This window comes from Eretmochelys imbricata, chromosome 8 (assembly GCF_965152235.1).
Source record: "Eretmochelys imbricata isolate rEreImb1 chromosome 8, rEreImb1.hap1, whole genome shotgun sequence".
Classification (NCBI taxonomy): domain Eukaryota; kingdom Metazoa; phylum Chordata; order Testudines; family Cheloniidae; genus Eretmochelys; species Eretmochelys imbricata.
Genome location: NC_135579.1, coordinates 23,701,419 through 23,727,171, shown reverse-complemented (window position 1 = coordinate 23,727,171; position 25,753 = coordinate 23,701,419). Strand labels below are relative to the sequence as shown.

Genomic DNA, 25,753 nt, shown 5'->3' with positions numbered 1-25,753 from the left:
GATTGACTAAGAAAACACTAATTTCTGAAGTTCATAAAAATGTGTGACCTTATCTAAAAAGTTTCTCTCTCCCACCACCAAAATTGTCCATGATCCCAGTTTCCCGTATTGCCTGCAGAATTGCTGCTTTCTGTTTTCCTTCAAACTGTAGCAGTGATAGTATTTTCACTCTTAAGAAAATGACACATTGTAACAGAGGTAATGAAAAAATATTGACATCTTTATAGGTAAGACAATGATAAAAAGTGTTTTTTGTTTTGTTTAATTTTACATTTGCTCAGACAAAGACAACCGAGAGAGAGAAATAACAAATACGCTAGGCATTAGCTGACTGAGTCTGTGCAGGAAATCTTAATTATCTCTCTTTTGCATAAAAGAAGCATGATAAATTGCTTCTGAAAACCATTTACCAGAGATGGCTAATTCTAAGTGCTAAATGGGGAAAGCACAGAAGTTGTTTTCTGCTCTTTACTCTTCCTCTTGTGCCATTTTGTATTGCTCTATGTTCTTTCTGAACCTAGAAACCTTATTACAGCAATGAACTGTCTTTGTGTTCCTTGAAAATTCTGTGCCTGTGGTTTTCCCAAAGATCCAGTATATGTTTTTAACTTTTTTTTGTGTATGAAAAATGTCTGTCAACTTACAGATAGACCTGTGAATGCTTTGTGGACGTGAACATCATGCCTCTGGCTCACTTTTTCTCCAGCCATGGGATACGTAGTCAGTCAAGATTAAAAATAGTCATTGGGCTATCCCAATATGTTGTGTTGTTTTGGTTTGCAGTGATGTCAGAGGGCTCTGAAAAGAGCCCTTTCCAGTTGTCTTTCAACAGATATTTGTGGCCTTAAAGGAGGTGTAAAGCCAGAGGGAGTGGGGTGTCTTCAGGACAATAGAGGTTCCCTTCTCCTGGAAAAAATGGTAGATAATACAACTACCATCAGACTTGTTATGTGCTGTAATTAATATGAATAACTTTAATTTTTTGGGAAGCTGACATTTCTTGTTCTTCTTGTTAGCTGCACTTTCACGGAGGAGCTTGGTGTCTCCTAGTTTTCTTTTCTTCCCTGTGACTCATCTGTCATACGTTATTTTGTACCATGGGTGAAACTCTTTTTCTAGACACTGGAAGCATTGTAAAACTGAATTATAATCTTGTTGCAGTAAAGCATTGTCTTTTAATACAGTAACTGATCTCCCATCTAAAGGTGAAGGGTTAATCAGATTTACAGTATTACCTTAGGAGAAATTGAATTGGAGACTGTGTTATCTCTGTTGTTTCAGACTTCAACATAATGAATTCTGGTTCCCAGTTTTAATGGAACTATGAGGGCAGAATTCTGTTTTTTTCATATCTGATAGAAAGATGCTTTTCCTAAAACTTGCTTGGAGATTGGTGGGGGAATCTCCCATCTTGCCTTTACCCAGATCACGGGGGCGGCTAGTGAATTTAAATAGAGCATCTTGTAACATGGCCCTTTTCGTTTTGCCTTTTTATCTGAGATAAACTGACATGTCAAGTCAGGACTGGTAAGAGATAACCTTTCCTAGTAGCATATTTAAATAAGACTCAGCTGTGAACAGGAGAGAGGGCAGTAGTCATTGAAGAGTGTTTTAGGCTCTGTTGGTTGGCTTATGGGCTTAGTAATTGGTTATGGAGGCTTACCACCTATAGGCTGCAGGTTCACAAAATCACAGTAATTGTTGTTTATAAACTGTATCACCAGATAAATTAAAAAGTTAATAATCTAATTGCAGATTGAACAGACCTATCTGTAGTCACCTCCATTCCCTGTGCCAGTACAGGATTCTCCCTACATATACATTTTCTGCCTAGTTCTAAATTTCATTATCAGGAAGTCATCTGTGATACTCAGCTTATATTTTCTCTGTGTTAATTGCATTCAATTTCTTCTAGCTGTACTCCTTTGTATAAGCCTGATTAATTCATTTCTTTATCCTTAGTATTTAATTATATCCTTTAAATATTTGTGATCAAAGTCCCTTCCCCACACTCCCAGCTATGTCCTGGCAAAGATATGCTGCATTCACTCATTTCATCTTTTCTCATAGGTCAGTTCTTCCAGCCCCTCACCATTTTAGTTGCTCTTCCCTGAACTCCCTCCAGTTTGTCATCATCTTTCTGAGATAGGGGCCTAGAACTGAATGTGGCATTCCAAACTAATAATGATATGGTTCAATCCTCTTCCACCCCCTCAATCTCCAACCCTCCTCCGCCTCCCCCTCTCCCCCCCCACACACACAAAAGAGGCAGGAGGAGATGAGCAATTAATTTCAAATAGCAAAAGTCCTAGGCAAAAGGTGGTGGTATCCTTTCACCCAGTAAGAGCAATGATCTATAATAATCCAGGAAAGCATAGTTATACACTCTGCATAGAGTACATATGAGCCTGCTGTGTACACAAAGAGTCTGAAACTGGAGTGCCGTTGTGTCACTTTCAATCCCTAGGGATTTCTGTCTAGGTTCCACAAGCTGTTTCTCTGCTGATTCACTGAATGACTGCATTATGACAAACAAAGGGTAGCTGTCTATGTGACTCTCAAATTTACTTAGCATCAGCTTTAAAAGCAAGTTTCAAAATTTCTACATCTGCACTAAACATTGGACATACAACCATGATAGTGAACCCTGAAGTGCTGTAGAGCTCATTTCTTCATCAAGTCAAGTAACAGGACACTGCAGGCTACTGGAAAACTTTGCTGTAATGTGAATTTTGCTATATTTGCTGCTTTGAAGGAAAATCAGTATTTCGTTTGCTTTAAACGTTATATTGTAGGGGACAAATCCTGGAGTCCTGATGTGGTTTTTACTCAGTCCTTACTCAGGCAAAATTCTCACTGACTTTTCCTTTTCCACATATTGGTGACTATTCTTGCATTGTTGGCCATAGCAAGAGCAATACCAGACAGCTGGCTTTCTACACTCCAGTGAGGCTTTCTTGTTGTGGCATATACGCAGATTGCCCACATGCAGGATCTCCTACCCTCTCATCCCAGTCAACACATGAGCATGCCACACTGATGATGGGTTTTGCCTAGTATCGTGCTCATAAGGCATGTGGACATGAAATATAATTTAAGCATGAATCATCTTAAAATTTGAAGTTTATAAAATAAAAGCATATACATCCATTTGAAATTTTACATTAACTGCAGAAAGATAATTCTGACATCATATTTTAGTGCTCATCTCATGAAGATGCCCCATTGCAACTTAGTGTCATCAAATATTGGTGCCATGTCAGAATATCACTCCATGATTATCTCATGAATCTGTTATTCCATTTGATGTAATATCTACTCTCTCCTCCCTCTTTGTATCCTTTTTTCCCAGATACTGAGGGCATCAGGGAGGGATACTAACAAATCCTGTCTGTTTGCTTAGAACTAACCACTTTGCCTGATGTGCCAGTGTGGTGAGCACTCCTGTGATTGGTGCTCCGCTCATATGCCCGAGAAGCACAAAAGAAATCCATAATTCTACAAGAGCTGCACACTGCTCTAAAATCTCAGATTGAGTATTACTGATCTAGCATCTTGCATACTGAAAGGGTATACCAAAAACAAAGAGATACTAGTTAGCTACTATAGGTCCATTCTACTATTCTTTAAAAACTGTCTAGGTGAAACTTAGATTCTCTTGGAATTTTCAGACCTGTATGGTGTGGGTGGATGCACACAACGTGCCCCTGTTATGCAAGCTACATGCACTTTGGGGGCTTCTAGCAAGTTGTGAAGGTGGCTCTAGAATCATAATAAATGAGGTCTGTGTTGTATGCTGCCAAGCAACTTATTGAAACAAATGGTATCAAAGTTGTGAAGGAAAAATTAAAAATTGAATTCATACCGTGGAGAGCCTGTTGACTATGTGGTAAAGGAATGTCTAACCTGCTCAGCTGACTAAACTTAAAAGAACTTCAGATTATCAACATTTACTTTGGTTAGGCCCAAGCTACAGCAGTGCAAATCAAGGAGCAGTGAGTTAGCAATTCTCGTTGCCAGTCAATGCACATCACTGTAATCATGATCCTTGGTTTCTTTAAATTAACACCTGCCATAACATTATTAATGCCATCACCTGTTTGTGCACGGCTTTAATAACAACATCTTCAAGGTCTACCGCATTATTGTATCTATCAGATTTTTTGCTTCACCAAAAAAAAAAACGTGTGGTACTTTAGCAGACTGCAACACCAAACTAATGACTAAAGGCAAAGGGCAAATGGGAGTCTATGTTTCTGGTTTAATGAACAGCAGAATCCCTGACATCATGGCAAGGAATGCCACAGAGAAGGTGCTCAGTGGCTGAAACAATGGGTGAACAGCTTATTGAGATGCTACTAGGAGACAAGCAGCAGGCCACAGTCCAGTGCCCTCAGAATTGTGCTTGGGGGTGTCAGGAGGTGACAGAGGTGGTTTGGACTGAGCTTCCCAAAGGCTTTTCAGGTCAATAGGAGCAACTGGAAGCTAATGCAGAATCTGATTAGCAATCATTAAGTAGCTGAGCTTTAAGTGATGATGTGCTCACTCCATCTGCTGTCAGACAGTATCCTAGCAGCAGCATTCTGCTCTCGGTGCTAATACAAAAAAACCTGGCACCAAAAACATTGAGGTGTGAAATCAGAAAACTGTCAAATGAAAGCACCGTTAAGAAAATGAACCTCAAAGTTACTGGACAGTGAAGTTTGAACAGCAGTCAAAATGCTTTTTGCAAAATAAATAAATCCATTTAAGTTGATCTGGCTCATTGTTTTCAAAATGGATTCTGACCAAATCAGGTAAATCAAAAAATATATGTATATGATGATAAAGTATTCCTGACTAGTACCTGTTTTAAGTCAGTACAGACTTGGTATTTTTAGTCCATAAGTTAAGAATATAGGCACCTTTTAGCATTGAGAGAATAGTGCTCATGGTAGGAAGCAATAGATTATTTTATCAAGTAGAACGTAGGGTCCTTTTGTGGCATTAAGAACATTCACTCCCCAGACAGTAGGATTATTTTAACTGCATACTTCGTTAGCTTCTAGAAAATTGCATGTCAGTGCAATATCAAGGGTGTTCATTGTTATCTTGCTAGCTTATCATTCAAGGCCAATCCTAAGAGTTTCCAATTACAAGGAACATACATCTCTCTTTGCAAAATAGGACTTATCTGGCTGCACAAACTGCAAATGATGTACAGAACTTTCACCTCTAGGTCACAGGTATGAATCCAGTCTAAGAATGTAGTGACTGAAAGATTGGTACAGAATTCGCCTCTGGGAAACAAGTAGGTCTCTTCTTTCCAAGCAGACATGTGTCAGCCTCACAAAAATCACTTATATGCAACTCTAACAGAGACCCTGGTGACAATGTTGTGAGAGTAGCCAATGAATGAAGTAGCATGGAGATCTAGCTACTTTCTTGCTGGACTGTTCTTTTGTTGAATTTTTTTTCTAGCCTCTCTGTTTGCAAAGATAACCTACCAAGAATAAACAACTGCAGTAATTCTGACAGGTTTCAGAGTAACAGCCGTGTTAGTCTGTATTCGCAAAAAGAAAAGGAGTACTTGTGGCACCTTAGAGACTAACCAATTTATTTGAGCATGAGCTTTCGTGAGCTACAGCTCACTTCATCAGATGCATACCGTGGAAACTGCAGCAGACTTTATATATACACAGAGAATATGAAACAATACCTCCTCCCACCCCACTGTCCTGCTGGTAATAGCTTATCTAAAGTAATCATCAGGTTAGGCCATTTCCAGCACAAATCCAGGTTTTCTCACCCTCCACCCCCCCACACAAATTCACTCTCCTGCTGGTGATAGCCCATCCAAAGTGACAACTCTTTACACAATGTGCATGATAATGAAGTTAGGCCATTTCCTGCACAAATCCAGGTTTTGTGCAGGAAATGGCCTAACTTTATTATGCACATTGTGTAAAGAGTTGTCACTTTGGATGGGCTATCACCAACAGGAGAGTGAATTTGTGTGGTGGGGTGGAGGGTGAGAAAACCTGGATTTGTGCTGGAAATGGCCTAACCTGATGATTACTTTAGATAAGCTATTACCAGCAGGACAGTGGGGTGGGAGGAGGTATTGTTTCATATTCTCTGTGTATATATAAAGTCTGCTGCAGTTTCCACGGTATGCATCTGATGAAGTGAGCTGTAGCTCACGAAAGCTCATGCTCAAATAAATTGGTTAGTCTCTAAGGTGCCACAAGTACTCCTTTTCTTTTTGCAGTAATTCTGTTTACTGACTATATAGCATCGACGAATGTAGACTTGATTACAATTTCAATCAGAAGCTACAGATGATGCTTCTTGATATAGTTTTAAAATGTGGAATGTTATCAAATGTATATGTGATAAATGAAAATGTCTGCTTTGGTCCAAATGTGGCACAGTAAATGTTTAAAAAGGTGTACCGTTCAGCATTTTGCTGGAGGTCTGGAAAAAGGCTTTTTAAAAGGCTGCAAAAGATTCTGCAGGGGAGGAACAAAGGAGTCAAGGGTGATGCAGTCACAGGAGAAAAAAAGCAGCTGACTTTGGGAAGCAAAATACACATGGTTTGGAAGTTGGGAATGATGAATAGTTGAGGACTCTTCCTTTCAGGGAATTGACTAGATGACTATTTCAGAAGGAGTCACAGATAAATCCTCTTGTTTGTGCCCGTGGCTGACTGGCTGGCCTTTTAAGGCAATCCAGGCTCAGCCTTGCCTGTGACCAGACAGCTATCCCACAGCTGAATGTGATGGAGTCTTAATTATGACTGTCTCTAGTTGCAGGGGATCAGGGAGAAGAGTACTTAAACACGGCTGTGAACTCATGCTAAGGAAGAGACCCAGGAGAGTGGAGCAAGAGAAGTTACCTTGTCAGGGAATGACCTGGGGAAGTCAGGTTGGAGGAGACGCACAGAAAGCAGGTCAGGTTAGTGTAGAAAGGACTCTGAAATAGGGCCCGTCAGGAACAGGGAGATCTCTAATGGAATTGGCCAGAGTCCCCAGGAAATGGAGGCAGTGAGGGAAACTTCTGATTGGAAGAAGCACAGAGAAAAAGCTCTGCAGGGCTCAGGAATAGGGGCAAAAGCAGAGAACTTCTGAGTAGCCCAAGAGAAGCATAAGAATTACTAGTGTGGTTATTAACTTAAAAGTTGGACCTTTGTTACCCTGAAAGGGGACTGAACGTAAATTTGACCTGGCCAGTGGGCGGAGGTGATCAAGAGGGGGCAACATCCTATTGAGGGGCACAGAGGCACCCTCAAGGTAAGGGCTTGCTATTACAGTGCTCCAGTGTGGCTAGCTTGATTTGTCTCCACTTGGACAGATTAATGTAATTTTTTCTTCATACCCATTTGCGCCCCTTCATCTTCCTCCCTATCCCAGTCTTGGTTTGGAAATCATAGAATCATAGAATACCACGGTTGGAAGGGACCTCAGGAGGTCATCTAGTCCAACCCCCTGCTCAAAGCAGGACCAATCCCCAATTTTTGCCCCAGATCCCAAATGGCCCCTTCAAGGATTGAACACACAACCCTGGGTTTAGCAGGCCAAAGCTCAAACCACTGAGCTATCCCTCCCCCCAGTCTTGTTTGAATCCAAGAAATAAACTGAGAGAACATTGTTGACCCAATGTAAATAATTTATTCATGTCCCCATATCCAACAATTTTCAGCCACTCTATTTTTTTATGAGCCTTTCTTCTCAGATACGGATTGACCTTTGATCCATGCCCATGGATGCGTCAGTGGAAAAGAGGTCAGAGCAGCAGACAGTAACCGTGGCCCAGGGCACAATGGATTGCTGTTGGCTGACTGTTGGGTGGGCCTTTGGGACAACTTGGGAGGAAGAGAAAAGCATGAGCGATGCAGGCCCATCAGCGGGAGGTGGGAGCAAGAATGACTCTGTTGAAAACCCCTAATTTTGAAAAATCCAGGCCTGGTGGTTGTTCTTTTTGTTCAACTTTTTTTGCCTACAGACTCCTGTTCTTCCTGTACCCCACCCCCTCAACTCTCTCTCTGAGCAGAGACTCCACACTGACATCTCTCATCTTTTCTTATTTATTTAATCAGGTGCTGCTTTTCCTGATTCCAATGTCCTGACACCGCTTTCTGGAAGCAATAGCTCAGGTTTTAAGTTCCCCACCTATCAGAAATCATCTCATGTTGTTTTTAAAATTGCATAATTGTTCGCTTTGTATTTGTTCATTGCCAGAACTGCCTAGATTTGCAAAGACACTGTTTATTTAGCAATGGGAGCTTCAGATTGTGCTGTGCACTTAAATCCATGAATAGCAAATGGACATTGCTCCCTGTCTACGTGAATCACTAAGAGGAAACTGCTTCATTTGAAAGGACTTATGTGGTTTCAAAGCTGATAGCTGGGGTGGTGGTGGCGGTTGGGGTGGGAGGGGTTGCTTGTAAAGAGCTCCTTCCTTCCTTGTATCCAGAGAGAAGGCACTACAAAGTGTTAAAACATACCTGATGCTTTGTACTGAAGAAACTTGTTAATTTCACTGCAACAACTGTATAACAGGTAGTGCTGTAAAATGTTTTTTTGGGAAACATAGTCTTTTGATACAAAGCAAATACATTCATTTAATAGATCTAATTTTCTAGGGAAGAGAGGAAGAGTCTAGTGGTGAGAAAACAGACCTGGAAGCCAGGAACTCCTGAATTCTAATCCCAGCTCTGAAAATGACTCTCCTTGGGGCCTTGAGCAGATCACTTGGCATTCCTGCAGTTTATAGTTTCCTCTCTGAAAATGAGTTAAATAATACTCTGTGTTGTAAAATTAAAGTTTCTAAAGCTCCTTGAAGATGAAAGGCATTATGCATTGTAAATGCTTTAATCAGGCTCTAATCCCCAGCTGTTTCTGACAGTTTACTCTCTCAACAATTTTATTATTCAGACAACTTTCCTGTAATTTTGTGTAATTCATAAACAAGTTCATTCTTTCAGTAGGCTATTTTTAATTACCTGGGCTCTTTGGTCCCTTCTGGATGTCAGGTAATTGGGCTGGGCTTTTCTAAAGATCTTTGTGAGCAAGATTAGTGGAAAGAAAGAGTTTGGTAGATATTGGAATTAAACAAGAGGTGGAGAGAGAGAACGACAGGTCTGCATTGCAGCAGTCTCTAGCTCTGTGCCCAGGTATGTCTCGCAAAGGTTATGACACGTCATCTGCTTACTGTTGGTTGCCTCTGTCCTTTTGTTTTTATGATCTGTACAAACAGATTCTAAAGTTGTACCAGGAAGGTGTTAGATGCTGTTAGTGTTAAAGGTCACTCAGCATTTGTGTCCTGTTAATACGTGTCCCCACTTTTGTGAAGCATTTAATGCTCAGCTGCTTAAATATTTTTAAGCAGCAATTTGTCAGAGTTGCTGGGATGGAACCTTTTTTTTTTTTTTTTAAAATATAAATAACATTGAACATCAGCTTAACTTAAAATAGAATTGACTTTTTAGGGTTTGGCTTTCAGCTCATTGTTGCAGAGCTCTGTAAGCAAGGAAATATTTCTTAGCAACCAGCTTCACAGGTGGGAGAGATTTCTGAGAACAGCTGTGCTAACAGAATTAACAAATAGGGCCAGATTCTGTCAGGCTCCTATGTGGATGTGCATAGGGGTGCAGAGGATGAGAGTGTAAGAACTTGCTCCCTGTGCATGATCTAGCCACAGTTGCAGGTCTCTGGCTTGCATACGGTCAAGGACTGTTCCCTGGCTAGTGCTGCTAGTTCCATTACCCACCCCAAATGAAGTGGGGGGAAATGTGTACTCATAGCCCTATTCCCCCTCTACCCTAACTAGCCAGCTGTGAATGGGGCACATGCCACACCCTGCAAGGAAGGCAGTAGTGGGCATGATCCCCAGGTGCTCCTGGAAACACAATGCCTCCAAGAGGTCTTGCTGGGGCAGTGCAGCTCTGTATACCTTCATTGCCGACTAATACCTTACAGACACAAGCCTTTAAGAAGTGAGTCAGCTGTTTATAAAGGCAGTTTAGAGTCCTCCTGACTGCCATGATATTTTCCCCATGTGATCTCCAGGCCCTTGGCTTTACACTCAGGATACTGGCAGAGCACTGTCCATCTGTGGGTCCAGTGGATTGCTGAACTGGTATTGCACTAAATAACTTGTCCACAATCAACAACATGATGTTTCATAAATGACCTTTACATCATCCCATTAAATCACCTCTGTTCACCAGTGTGCTATACCAGATAAAGCATAAGAACAGAAAACTACAGTGTTGGTGGCATGAGACTTGTTCAGGGTTCAAGTGCAAACTTATGCAGTAGCTATGCAGGATGGTGAGAGCTCTTCTTTGTCATTGGGCATCTGCAAAATCTTGACTTATGGAACAGTTCTAGAGCCCTCCGATCAACTCATACTACTTTCAGTCAGAGCTCATTAAATGTGACTAGTATTTGGCTCTAGGTAATGATTAGGCAAATTTGAAATAGACTTTCCAACTCTGAAGAGATGGAGCCAGGGAAGAAATTAGTGATCACAACAGAGTTTGTCACAAGCAAGGGAAATCTGTACTGCCAAATACAAAATGGACCCCTTCACCTTGTAGTGAATGGGGAATCCCTGAGACAACTGCTGATCAGACTGTCCGTGCTTCAAAATCCTTAAAAAATAAATAGGAGTACTTGTGGCACCTTAGAGACTAACACATTTATTAGAGCATAATTTCCTTAATTTAAGTATCCTCACACCTTCTTGTCAACTGTCTAAATGGGCCATCTTGATTATCACTACAAAAGTTTTTTTCTCCTGCTGGTAATAGCTCATCTTAACTAATTAGCCTCTCATAGTTTGTGTGGTAACTTCCAACTTACCTGTATATATGTGTGTGTGTGTGTGTGTGTGTATATATGTGTGTGTATATATATATACACACAATCTCTTACTATGTGTTCCATTCTATGCATCCAAGGAAATGGGCTGTAGCCCACGAAAGCTTATGCTCTACTAAATTTGTTCATCTCTAAGGTGCCACAAGTACTCCTGTTCTTTTTGCTGATACAGACTAACACGGCTGCTACTCTGAAAAATAAATGTTGCTCAAGAAAACAGCACTTCCTGCAGCACTGAAGTCAGCACAGCAGCTTCAGAAAGCAGTTTAAAACAGTACTGCTGCACAGGGAGAGAGGGGGCAAAATAGGGCCCGAGCAGAGCACCCAATCCCTCTTCCCCCCCCAAAGATCCCTTGGATCGAGAACTAAGCAAAAGAGACAAACTGATAGACACAAGAGAACACTAGGACCTATGCTACATCCCTCATCCCCAAGCCGTGTGGCCTTTGGCTGACTCCCCCCTGCACTTTCTATCTCAATGACTACTTTCTGCCAGTGCTTTTCTGGATTCAGTTTGAGCAAGGACCCGTGGACACTGATGATGTCATTGGACTGATCCCTGCATTTTTCACTCTGAACATCCTCTCCTCTGTGCTGTTTGGCTTCTTGTAGCAAACCTTTCCCACCTCTTCTCTTCCTTTGTCTTTTCAGTTAACTAATCTGCCTCTCACACACCCCAACAAAGCCCCACTGAAAGGATTTTAAATAACAAAACAAAATTACAGAACTGACATGACATTTGCCACCATGGCATTGTTTGCTTTGCTTATATGTTCTATCCCTTTCCCCCTCCTTTTGTCTGTCTTGTCTATTTGGAGTATAAGCTCATGGGAGCATGACAGATGTCTCTTCTTCTATATTTGTGCAATGCCTAGCACAGCGGGGCCCTGTTTTCAGCTGGCCTTGAGGCACGGGTGTAATAAGCACAATAAATAATCATAAAAATGCCCAAAACAACTACCACATCCTCTCTAATGTTTCCTTCCTATTCAAAGGGATTGAGAAGGTGGTGGGTGAATTAGAAGTTTTCTGAGAAGTTGCAAGTTTTTTTTTTCTTTGAGAGTAGAAAAAGAGCTTGACATCTATTCGTTGAGAAGGTTTTCTGGGCATGCAGGATGGCATGAAAGAAAGCACAAAGTCAGAAATGGGTGAAGGATACAAAAAACAGCAGTGTGTGTGGAGCATAGGAGTAGAAGGGGGAAAAAGAAGAAATGAGGGAAGATTTAAGCATTAACGATTTTTGCTATAAATACTTAGCAATATTTAAACGCATTTCACACCCAGTATATTCACTGAGAGGGGTTTGCAAAGATTCTTACAGGATAGGTTTTTAAGCAATAATGTGGAGTGGATGCAATGAGGAAATGATGCACAATTGTATTGCATTCAAAAATGTTACCAGAAAATGGTATGTGTTGCATCAAGACGTTCCTGGGTAGCCATATGTTATGTTCTTCCTTTTTAGATACAAGTATTTAAACACCTAGTGGTAGATAATATATAAATTATCTGTCAGTACGTAAGCAGGTTTATTGGACTGCAGAATTATTTATCTTCTGAGACAATAAATCTTCTTCTTCGTGAAAATCAGTAGTAATTATGTGTGTTGTAGGTGGAGCAAACTTTATATTGGTTCAACATCCGGGACATGGTTTTTTTAATATGCCCTGAGATTTTGTGTCTGCTCAGAGCTATAAGTTAATACTTGTCGCTAGTCAGATGTAGGATTCACTACTAGCCCTAATAGCTTGAGGGATATTAGACATTACAATCACGTCTTTCTGATTGTTGTTGCATTTTTCCCCTCCCACTTGAATTCTGACCTAATTTTGAGTAGGTCAAGAGTATTAGAGCCAGTACTTTACCCTGTCTGAACTCTTGGCATTCAGATTTTTTCAGATTATGTAAAACATTTATTTCTAGCTCTTGGGGTTCGTGAGACATGCTGGCTGTTAAAATCATGGTTGAATTGAGGAGAGTGTTACAGAGAGTAAGCAACAGTTATGGGAATAGGCTGACTTTTAAAACTAGGGTGTCACAGAATCCAAGAAATATAGGGCTGGAAGGGAACTCGAGAGATCATCTAGTTAGAGGTAAGCCCTAGTAAACCTATAGAATAGAATCCTAGGAGTCCTGACTCCAAGTCTGGTGTAGACACCAGTTCTTCTCTTAATTAAAATGAAAGTTAAATTCTGGAAAAGCCTTGAGTGGAGTACTGGTGAGATATTTATGTAAAGATGAAAGGAACCTCAGAATGAAATATCTGGCATGGCTCCATGGCCTTTTTTTATAGCACTTTAAAAATGAATAAAGCTGCAGAAACTCTTAGGTTCATGCCTGGTAGGCTGTGTTTGTGGGTTCAAAGCCAGCGTTAGTGAGTAGCAAGCGGGGCAGTTGCCCAGGGCCACATGCCACAGGGGACTGTGCGCAGTGGGGCTCGGGCTTTGACTTCAGAAACGTTGCAGAAATCCAGTGAGTGATCAGGTAAGGGAGGCGGGGTGTGGCCCCACTCCTTAGTTTCTGCCCGGGGCCCCAGCGAGTCTAACGCCTGCCCAGGGTGGGTTTTTCAAAGGCACTCACCATTGACCTAAGCCTACTCCCACTGTAGTCAAATGTAAAAGTCCCTTTGATTTCAATAGGAGTAGAGTTAAGCCAACGCTGAGTGCTTTTGATCTCAACCTATAGGATGCTTAATCAAGTTACAGTGTCTGGAATGCTTCAGTCATGTGCTGCTTCATTATTAGTTTAGCATTGACCATTCAGAGCTGTTAATATACCTCTGGGCTAACTGGGGTGGTAAATGAAGCCCATATCCCAAGACAGGAGAGAACCCAGCAGAAAAGTGCACGACCATATTTTGTGTGTCAGGGTGCAGAGCTGGATAATCAGAAAGTGTGGAAGAGAATTCAGTGAGCACATCAGATCAGCTTCCATGACCACGTTGAAAAGACAGTCACCTGCACAATTAAAAGATCTGTTCCAAACTTCCTAATGAGACATAAAAAGAAAAAGAGGACTTGAGGCACCTTAGAGACTAACAAATTTATGTGAGCATAAGCTTTTGTGAGCTACAGCTCACTTCATCGGATGCATTCAGTGGAAAAACATAGTTATTAATTAAGGGATAACGCTCCAGGTGGAGAAGTATACACCCGCAATAAATAGCCTTTCTGGTAATTACACACCGAAGAGAAACTGGGGTGTTGAATCACCACTTAAATCATTTAGTAAGCATCTATTCTAGTATCTTTCCCTATTGTAGGTTCAGAAGTAAGATACTTCAACAAACCACATTACAAAAATAACCTCTCTCTTGTAAGGGTTTAAAAGAACTATGCTGCTGTTTCCAGCGCAGACTTTCAATTGACCATTTTTATGGCATGCTACAAGATTCTTTAGTTTGCATAAGTTTTCCCCACTAACACTAGCTGATGGACAACTGAGCATCATAGAGGAGGACAGGGGGGAAAAATCCCATTACTAAATGAAGAAATTATGCAGAGAAATGAACGTGACTTGTATTTATTGCCTGGATACGGAAATGATGAGTATTTCAGAAGTTTGAAACAGATAATCTAGGGGTCAAGGCTTTGATGAATAAACTGTTCAAACGAAGGGTTAAATAGGATATAATTGTTAAATGAAAATTGAGTGATGTGTTAGGATACACATGCTACTCCAGAGCAAGAAAATTGTATACACCTGGGGAGTCAGCAAAGAACACAAACTTGGTGGTAAGCTAGCAAAGCAGGAGGAGTGGAAATATAGCAAATATATCACAGCTGTGAAGAAGATTCCTCTATTGTGCAGAAAGATAACTACTTAATACATTTCTGCAATGGAAGATTCTCTGGCTTTCCTGTTTTGACTAGTGCAAAGGTTGCAGGATCACTTAAATCATCTGGGAGCTGGGGACAATCCATGGATTCTGGTATCCAGGAGGCAGACATGAGGATGGAGGACTGATTTGCAGCTGTGTAGTTGTGTGGGAGGATCCCTCTTTCCAGCCCACTGCTGAGGAGAGTCCAGTCCAAGCACTCCTTACTGGGGAGAGCTGACCTCTGGACCTAACCAATGAATTACACTGTTTTAAATGGCTTTGTCACTTCTCTTCAGTCAGACTATACCCCACACATGCTGTATATGAAACATGCCCTAGATTTCTTTATTTTAGTAGCAAACATAATAAGAAGAATTGTAGCTAATTCCTGCCCTGTGCGCTCTGGTTTTAGGAGAGGACTAAAAGTGTCCAACATCAGAGCACACTAATAAAATGTTTGCATATGCCACAGATACTTTGCTCTGTGACACAGCTAGGCCAAAATGCAGCAGCCAAATCAACCATCTTGTGCTTCCATTTATTTCCTGTAACACACGACTGGCCTGGGGATAGGTCTGGTAAAAGGGCCTGGAGACGGGCCTCAGGGAAAAATCCAATATAATAGAGAGTTTCACACATCCACAGGGAATCTGTGTGGAATAAGAACTAAAGGAGGCAGCTGAGTATCAGAGCCAGAGAGGCCTGAAGCAGCAGACAGTGTTCCAGTGACCCCAGATCTGCTCAAGCCCAAAGCTGCAGTCTGCACTCACTCTCAAAAAAGCTTGCCCTTCCTTGAACCATAGAGGGAAAGTCTGTTCCGTAGTTCTTATTTTGTTTATTATACTTTGAAACAAACCATATTCCTTTTCCTTAAGTCCCGAGGCTATAATTCTTTTCTGTTTTCACTCATTCAAAACCTGTAAATGTTCTTCACCTTAAGATTTTCATTGCCCTTTAAAAAACAAAAATCACAGTATGTTACTTATTTTTAATGTGGTACCTCTCGGTTGTTTCATGTGTTGAAACTATGCATATGGGCTAAGCTTGAGAATTGTCGTAACCTTTCAAGATTTATGAACCAGGGAGAGCTGAAATAACTGCAGCTGAGAAGTTCGTCTGACTTGTTCAAGTGTCTCTATTTTGCTGTTGGGAAACCCCAAGGAAGTAGCCTTCCAGTCTCAAGTAATGTAGCATTTTCTGTGGAATGTCTGAAACTCACAAAAGAAGTTCTATTCAGTGCATCTTTAAGGCTTCAGTCTTAAAATGAGATATTTTTAAAAGTGCCCACCATTGAGAGGCTTAAAGACCTAATATTGTTTAGTAAGAGACTAAATATGACATGGAGTGATGCTAGTGTCTTAGACAGTTATCACCATGGTATCATTTTACTTCGGTTAAAGAGCTTATTGCGTATGTTACACAACTTACTTTCCAACAGAAAGTGCCGAAGTGATGCTATGAGACTACAGATCAGTGCTCTATGTTTTCCTATGCACCAAAGCTTAAATTATGGAATAACCCAGTTTTCTTTTCTTAAAGAACTAGTACTTATAGCCTTTTGCTCCTCATGTGGCTATTCAAATGTGGCACTTCTTTAACACAACAGGAAAGAAAGCGACTATGTTGAGAAGTGCTGGAAAGATGTGCGAGTGGGAGACTTTGTGCAGCTGCAATGTAACGAGATCATCCCAGCTGATATCCTGTTACTGTACTCCTCCGATCAGAATGGGATCTGTCACTTGGAGACTGCAAACCTCGATGGGGAGACCAATCTTAAACAAAGACAAGTTGTGAAAGGGTTCTCTAACCAGGTAGGCCTGTTGGAAATGTGACAATATTCAGGCTATTCTGCCTCTGTTTCCATGACAACTAGTGTCATGAAATGCAATATAAGCATGTTCTGAAGGGCTGAATACTACTTGCTCAGTCTCATACAGCCACAGATCCATGCCATCTCAGGGCATGAATGTATAGTACGGTAAGCAACAGATTTGTGTAGGTGTGCTACAGACATGCACAATTATAAATGAATGTTATCTGACACAAATAAGTGCTTATATTACCGTGTTTCCTGCTTGTAGGACCAGATGACAGTACCTTCTGGGTTGCAAGTGGTATTCTGCTTCCCATTGGGCACCTGAATCTGCAGTGGCCTTTTCCCAATGTCAAAAGAATTCCATCTCCTTTAGACTGTGATGGGATACAAGACAAAAACAAGAGAGTTGGGTGAGGGATGACCTGCCTTCTGCACAGAACTAGCAATGTAATTCACTACACCCTTTCCAATTCAGTCTTTCTGCAAGAAAGAATAGGTGCATGTTTGTGCATAGATTTGGGGGTGTAGCTTTCACCGCATTCCCAGCCACCCTTATGCCCCATGAGTTTTTATGGTTATGTTCCTAACCAGGACTTTGGCATATATTAACTAGTGGATAAACAATTCTAGTGCACACTAAGCTGAAAATAACTTTGTGAATGGCCCTGCCTGAGAGTACAATATATTATTGTGTATGCTATTAGGACAAATGTGAATTTGAATTAAAATTGAAGATTGGCTGTCTAGTCATCAGTTTGAATGTTGGACAGTGAGAAATTAAATATTTGATGTTGACATTATTGCATAGTTCATATTGTTCCTTTCTCATAAGCAACTGATTGAATTATTCATTTGGTGCCACTTTTTGAGAAATCCTAAAATTGAGACAGTTTGACATTAGAAGAGTTGTATTCTTCACACTCTTGAATGACTTTTCAAACATACTAGTGACAGGTGTCAGATAAGACAAACCAAGTTTAATCAGCTACATCAGGAGGAATGGAACAATTTGCACTATTGGAATCATAGTTGTGAATAGGGCAAAAATAAAGAACATGTAGATAATTCCTGGAATTAAACATCAATGTTTTAGTTAGCAGGAAGTGAGAATACACATAAGGCACAAAAATAGGAACAACTATTGCAGAAATCTCCAAATAGATATTTGTACCACAAAAAATGTTTCTTTTTTTTTTTTCAGTCCCATATTTAATTCACTTCAGCAGTTCAGTAGTTAGGTAGAACTGGCAGCAAGTTCATCCCCCACTCCACCCACCTCATTTAATTCAGTGGAGACTCTTACGGCTGTTATACAAGTCATTTCTCAGAGATCTTTAGGGTCTAAGGAAGTTAATGCTCATAAGATCAAATGCAAATTGTGGTCTTTTTTTTTTTTTTTTAAATGAAGAGGAGTTGTACTTAGATGAAAATTTCTGTGAAAGGATGGGGAGAGAACAAAGAAATAATTTTATTCAGTAGGTTTTATGTTTTGTGCTTTTCAGATTTCAGAGCCCATACTATTACTTTGAACAACAATAAAATTCCATTATTTCAGATGACTGATGAAGATAAATAGAAGTTGAGGGCAATAAGCACCTCCCAGCATCAGGCCCTAAATCAGTATGGGCCATTACACTGATCTGTTGTTTCTTTCAAATCACTTGTCTTCCCACTAGCTTTTGTTCTAGCTATTAAGGTACAGGATAATAAACTGCATTGTGCAGTAACTATTATCTAGCTGCTGCACGTTCTGAATTCTCCACTCCATTTACAATATGAGAGGATCTGTGTTTTCAGTTCATCTTCTAATGCTCCAATTAATATAATCTTCTATTAATCTAATAGTTTTATTTGTCTGTTTATTTCACCGTTTAAAAATTGGTCCTAATTAAAATTCCCATTTAATAGAATTGCAGGCCACAGTTAGTTTGCATTCTTAAGACTATTTACTTAATTGATTACAGCAGTCCAAAATTGTAGCTAGTCCTCTTTGCAAATGAAATGAATATATTTACTTTATTACATTAAACATGAGGCTGCTTTCAGCACAATTGATCCTCTGATGAAACAGATCATCGTCATTAATGTTACAGTTCAGGGCAACTGCACCTGTATTTCCACCTTGTGGTCCCTCAAGGGGACCCACTCTAAGCTCCCTGCTCCTCAGCCATCACCTCTTTTGGGCAGAAACCCACGTCTATGTCCCTTCTGACTGGGATTTTTTCAGGCTGCGGAGTCCCCTGCCTAGATTTTGTGACATCCACAGCAAGCCAGACTGCCTAAACAGGCCAGTGTCTGTACTGTGTTTTCTCTCTGAAGGCTATGAACAGCGGTGATGGACAACGGTCACAAGTTACTACACCACTTTTTCTAAGCAAGGACATTTATTCTTAAGATGAAAGCGCTACACAGAAAACACTAACAACTATAAAAGAACCTATGCACATGCTAATAAGCCTACCAGAGGTCACCCCAACTCCAAACTTGGACTCTGGTAGGTGTCAGTCTTCCAAAACCCACAGTGGTCTCAGGTTTAGTTCATAATTGTCTCAGATTTGGAACCAGAGAAAGTAGCTGGGCAGTTCATCGATTTCTTAATACAGCTGTGGCTTTGATGTCTAGTATCCAGGAACAGGTAATCAGCAAACCAAAATCCTCTCCTCAGAGAGTAGCTTCAAAAGGTAGGGTTTTTGCATAACTGGAGATGGGGAACTTGCATTTACCTCCCCTTAGGCATTTCCCAGGAAATCCACTTTGCAAATGTTGTCCCAAAAGTCCATTCTCATCTGGTATGTCCTTCAGTATAGTCCTTTGATCAGCCAGGCCTTAAATCAGATCTCTCTTCCTCCTGACCCCCAGAGGTTACATAAAGTCTCAGCCCACAATAGTACATAAACTTTGCATAGAGTACAATGGACCCCAAAGATACTTAAACTTAATTCAATATGGTTTTACAAGTATATTGCAGGAAATTGCCATATCTGTCGCAATTAGTTCATAAAGTCGGTTAAGAAATTTTGAACACTTCAAATTTTTGATGAAAAAATGGTGAAAATGTCTGCATTTTCCTCTCCATTTTCCCAAACAACATTATTAGTTCATTACATGTGGTTTATTTTTTGTTTTATATTTTTTAAATATGAATAGCAATACTATCCCTTCACAGTTCAGATTTCACTCCTCTGAATGTAGGTGCAGACAGGGAAGAAGCAGGAAGAACCTGTTGTGTCCTTTAAATGAGGGTAAACCACCACCACCACTGGTTGCAGGCAGGTGCCATAATTCTATACATTCCTCACACTTAGGCTGGAATTTATCTTGTGCACGTGCTTAAGTGCTTTGCTAGATCAAGTCTATAGTTCCATAAACCTCAAACTATCTATAAGCTTTGTAACAATAAGTAGGAGAGGCTCTTCTTAGTGCGAAGAGTTGAAACTAGAGCTGATTGAAAAATTGTTGGTGAAACTTTTTTTTCTTGAAAGATGCTATATCATCAAAAGTGAAATGCTTCACAGAATCTTATTGGTTTCAACAAAAATTTTGCTGGGAAGTTGTCTTGGCTTCAGGATGGAAGGTAGGAGGTGCAAGAGGGAAATCAACCCATTCCAGAATAGCCAATAGCCCAGTGGTTAGGATACTCACTTAGGATATGGGGGACCTGGGTTCAAATCCAGGTCTATATCACGGTTATTGGCTATTTAAAGGGGTTTCTTTTTCTCTGCTTTTCACAACCGAATTTCAAAAAGTTTCATTTTCCTTCACATCGAAATGAAAACAAATTTTTAAACTTCAAAATGTTTCATGAAACTAAGTTTTCTGCCCAGCATAGTTGAAATCTGTATATTTTATTGTATAGATTTAACAACATAAACCAAAATGTATTGAACTACATATTTAACAAGGAAAAAGAAGAATAGAAAATATTACATTTGTGTGATATTACCATGTTACTGGTACCTTATGAACTACATCTTTTGTATTTCCTACCTTTTATATTATAACTGACCAACCCGAATGTTAAACAAAACACAACATTCTGCATTAATAGCAGGCCATTCTCAATCTGTCAGCTATTAACTCAGTAAAGCTGTGTTCTGAGTTAAATGTGCTTTGGACTCAGATTATTTAGCTTGGTTATTATCTTGTTACCTTCAAGTTACCTAAACAAACCACATGCCCTAATGTATGGTTTTTGCATGTATAAACTGTTGACCTCAGTAAGCTTGGTGGAAAGCAGTTTGGATTGTGGTGGTATCTAGTAGTGTTAGAGGTTAGAGTTTAATGAACTAATCAGTTTGTTCCCTTCTCTTCCTGCTGATTGTATGTTTGTTGTCAGCACCACATCATGTTGTGAGCACGTCACTGGGTATTTGTGTACTGTGTAAATGTTGAAACAATAGAACTGGAGCTAGTGCTCCCAGAAAAGCCGAAGATTGAATGAAATGTCTACTATGCTGAATGGGATGAAACTGCTCAGTTAAATCTAAGTATGGTCAGTTTTACTTTTTGTTAATTGCATAAGGAAAAGGCCTGGATTGATTTACATAAAAAAGGTTATATTGTAAATACCTCATCAAAACAAGATTATTGGAGAAGCTAACAACAACGTTTGACCAACTTCTGCCTTTGGATGCATCCACAGCTCACTGAATTCAATAAAAGCTCTGGATACAAATCCAAGGTCAGAATTCGTATTTTATACAGTAATGGGAGACAAAAAACTGCATGTGTCTGTATGTTGCAAGCCATGAACTTGCCCTCAGGATCTCTTGCCCATTGATCTTTATTTTGCAGTAGTGAAGAGGATCTGCAGGGATTGTTGCATTCGATCTAATGTTATATGACCCTTCCAAGAAAAGGCTTCCCGTGCTAGCAACCACAGACATGTTTTCTAGTCACAACTACCATGAGATGTTCTGATTGTTACATTTTTATAAGTATATGTTGAACTTAATTCCCAATGTATTTTCTTTTGTAGAACACTCCATTTGATCCAGAATTTTTCCAAAACACCATAGTCTGTGAAAAGCCAAATAATGATCTCAATAAATTCAAAGGTTACGTGTAAGTACTTGCTGTCTGATTCTATAAATGAGTCAAATCACCTCTGAGCTTTAAACTATCACGTTTTAAAACTAAGTATTTTACAGGAAGTAATGGGTTTAGAAGCTCCACCATTGTCTAAATGTGGGCTGTGGAAGCTGTGTTGTAGGTCCAATGTAGATGGGATTTGGAGTTTGTGACTAAGTCAATGCTAATACTTGGGTTTGGATTCAGTGTTTCCAGAATCACATGACCCCTTCTCATGAGGTTTCAGCTATGTCTGAACCCAGATATAGGTCCCTTTAAATTTTAAATCTGACCTGAAACCTACACCAGAGGGACTTGTCTGGGCCAGGGTCTAAATCTAAATCTCTCCTAACATTCAAAGTGGTTCAGGTTCAAGGTTCTAGTTTCTTTATGTGTATGTTCACAGGAAATAAAAGGCATCCAGGGATGACCTACTGTGGTCTAATTTTCTTGTACTAGCAGAAATCAAGAGTAAATCCACTGAAGTCAATGGGATTATACTAATGTAAAATATGTGCAAGTGAGGAAAGAATCTGCCTCTTATTTTCTGTTACCTTTTGTAAAATGATTGTAAGAGGCATACATTAATGCCTCTTCAGAGGAGCAATGAGAATATTAAAACTTCTGGAAGATACAGGAAGGGCCAGTTTTTTTGTTGGTGTGTAGTCACTGTACTGCTCCATTGGTGTAAACCCATATGAATCTGGCCTGGAGGATATACCCAGTGTAAGGTGATCCTCCACTTACTCTCCCATCTGACACCTTAGAAGAGTCAAGAGGTGCAGCTAGGAAACCCCTATTTAATATTGATCTAGTTTTGACCTCTTGGGACTAGTTGCTTGGAGCGTAAATTATGGCAGCCCTCTCAATTAGGCTGCTGTTGCACAGGGCAACTGGCCCTACATAGAGGCTGCACCAGCATAAGGGGAATGCAAGGATGGGCTGTATTTCGCCTATGCACACACTCCGACTGCACTGTCTGCAAATCAGATGGAACCAAGGATCTGACCCCAAATTTTGGAACTCTAGCAGGAGTTTTATGTGGGAAATCCATTTCAGAAATATTTACTACTTCCCGAGCTTAGTGGATATGAACTTCAAGGTGAGCCCTTATCATTGTGAGGGGCTGAGGCAAATGCCTGAATTGGTGTGGAGGCAAAGAAACCTGAATTTTGGGGAACTCTGGACTAAGATTCAGTGTTTCTCATCATGTTGGTCCAAGGACAGCAGGAAGAATCTTCAGCAAAATATATTCATTGTAGTTTAATGCCTTTAATGATCAATGAGGCTTGAGTTCTTCCCTCTAGTTTTACTATTGATTAAGACAATTTAGAAGCCTAGTCAAAGGAAACCAGCATTATTTTAAGGAATTTTCCAACAAAAGTTGATGTTCCAACAAATGAGTGTGACCCAGCATACAATGAACACAATGTCTTCAGCAAAGAATTTGCTCTAGGACAGTGGTTCTCAACCAGGGGTGCGTGTACACCTGGGGGTATGCAGAGGTCTTCCAGGGGTACATCAACTCATCTAGATATGTGCCTAGTTTTACAACAGGCTACGTAAAAAGCACTAGCAAAGTCAGTACAAACTAAAATTTCATACAGACAGTGACTTGTTTATACTGCTCTATATACTATGCACTAAATGTAAGTACAATATTTATATTCCAATTAATGTATTTCATAAATATATTGTAAAAAATGAGAAAGTAAACATTTTTTCAGTGACACTTCTGTATTTTTATGTCTGATTTTATAAGCAAGTAGTTTTGAAGTGAGGTGAAATTTAGGGGTATGCAAGAGAAATCAGACTCCTGAAAGGAGTACAGTAGTCTGGAAAGGTTGAGCGTCACTGAGATTCCTCCAAGAATCGTTTGTAAGTTGTAGTTATTTTCTTTAGCTTCACTATAAAACTATAGTAACTCCAAAGAACTGGCTTTGCTGAAATCACAATGCCTGTCTGACATGCTTGAAAAAGTGTCCCTTCCTGGATTGAAATTTGAGCAAAGGGACACACAAAGACTTTTAGGAAATGATCTTACCAATGCATTATCTAGACGAGGAAAAAAAGAGGTTGCTGGAGTTTTTTGTGTGTTAGTGAAGACACTTAAATTAATGCAGTTTAACTAACACATTACTACTTTACACTGCTACATCACTGACTGCCTGATGTTCATGTGCAAATTGCTTTTTTGTAAGCAAATGAGAAACTTTGGGCACCTATTACAGGCTGCTTTTGAAAATCTGTCCCTTCATTCCCATGACTGATTCATGGGTTTACATTGCAAACTGGAGCGTGTGCTACTTTGCCTAGCTCATGAAACTTAAGAATAAAGTGATTCCTAACAGTCATGGAGTTTGTTTATAAACATTCTGACCTAATTCTTCATTGCCTTGCACCTTGTGTTGTCATTTACAAATGGGCAAACTGGCTTGAAAACATTGTGAGTGCACTCGTTTACGTTGCATTCATTTGCACAGGTGTAAGTGATTATACAAGGTGTGACGTATTGTATAATCAGGCCTCACCTATGAATAATATCATACTTAACCAACAAAAGTGAGGCTGCATATATTTTTAAAAAAGTAAATGGAAGCCATGAACACTTGGGAACCTCCTGTTCAATGCTGATGTTTAAAGTAGCAATATCAGTTCCACCATATTAGGACTGACCCACATCATAAATCCCAACTTGAACCTCAGCAGGAACCTAGCTTGGTGTGTAATCGAGACTTTGAAAACATCAGACATTTGCTGTTGTCACTGGAGGCAGATAATGAATTGTTTACCTGAAGGAATAGCTTCATAGTGATTTGCTTAGCGTGTAAATCAAACCTCCACCACTGTCCATCTTGCTGGCAAGGAAGTCTGTCTTGTGAATATGCATCCTAAACTGGGACTCTCAAGGAGGAATAATGCTGGAATCAATAATACAGTGAAGGGGAAGACTCACAGGCTTTTTTGAAAAATCTCTCCTCCCAGCTGGTGCATCACAGAGATGAGCTCCTGAATGGTAACCACAGCAGACAAAGGATATTATTTATATACACGTGGTATCTGTACAACTGTGCTTCTACAATATTATAAAATCTATTCATTTTAATCATTAACCTCGGAGAGAGAACACCTATAAGATTTCTCTAATAATTCCCTCTGAATTGTGGGTTAAATTGCACAGTTTCTCTTATCTTCATTTATTAAATACGAAATCTGCCAGGCAAAGAACAGAATCAGAGGCTCCAACCACATAATTTATCTTCAGATTTAAATTTTGATGCTTTAGTCCATACAGACAGGTTCTGTATTATAAGATACAAAGACTTCTATACACCTCCAGTGTGGATCCCTGACTGAAGCCAGATACAGTGAAACATTTCTCAGTCGTCACAATTCACTGGTTCAAACCTGAAGGGAAAAAAAAATACATAGAACAGAACACAAAGGGAAATCATATCATTTTATTTTCTTCTTTGTAGGGAGCAGCCTGATCACAAACGGATTGGTTTTGGAAGTGAAAGCCTTTTGCTTCGTGGCTGTACAATCAGAAATACTGAGATTGCAATAGGAATTGTCATTTATGCAGGTAACAACTCACTTTTTACCCTTTCATTTAGTTAAGCATGAAGTTGCTCTTGAAATATCTTACAATGAATACGTATAGTCTAATACTAAGGCATAATATTTTACTTTAAGAAGTAGTAGTTTATGGGAATAAAATAGGTTGATAAAGTCAAAGCACTTGCCGTTTATCTCTAAGGGTTTGGTTCCAATCTGAAGCTAAGGTGTCCGCCCATCGGTGCCTGGTGGCTAATAGTGATAGCAGATGATCCTGCTTGTTAGTTGATTTCAGATGTCCTGCGGTGGCTACTCAAAAATTGCCAGAGTGAAGAAGGCATAAAGTGATCTGCTCCACATCCCAGGACTGTGTCCAGTATAGGTGACGGGGAACAGAGCTTAGGGAAACCACGTATACATATACAAGCCATGAAGACATCAGTGCCCAGATCTGTAGCAGCATCACAGGGTTCACAGCTGTAGTCAGACCTTCTATTTCCGGGCTGCTTGAGCTGAAATGTTTTCCATGGATGACTGTTGGGCTATAGAGGAAGAATAATGGCCATTCCTCCAAGCACACTTGCTAGCTGATATGTGAAGTGACATTCACCATGAGTGTCATTC

General features: G+C 40.0%; 1 protein-coding gene across 1 annotated transcript in view; it reads left to right on the top strand.

Annotated features, from left to right (window-relative positions):
• The window catches only part of ATP10B (ATPase phospholipid transporting 10B (putative)), an 83,665-nt gene that overhangs the window by 3,598 nt on the left and 54,314 nt on the right, over nt 1-25,753 (top strand). The window contains exons 3-5 of the mRNA XM_077823975.1: nt 16,292-16,496; nt 21,480-21,565; nt 25,051-25,157. Of these exons, the coding sequence (XP_077680101.1) occupies nt 16,292-16,496; nt 21,480-21,565; nt 25,051-25,157 (398 nt within the window). The remainder of the gene's footprint in view (nt 1-16,291; nt 16,497-21,479; nt 21,566-25,050; nt 25,158-25,753) is intronic.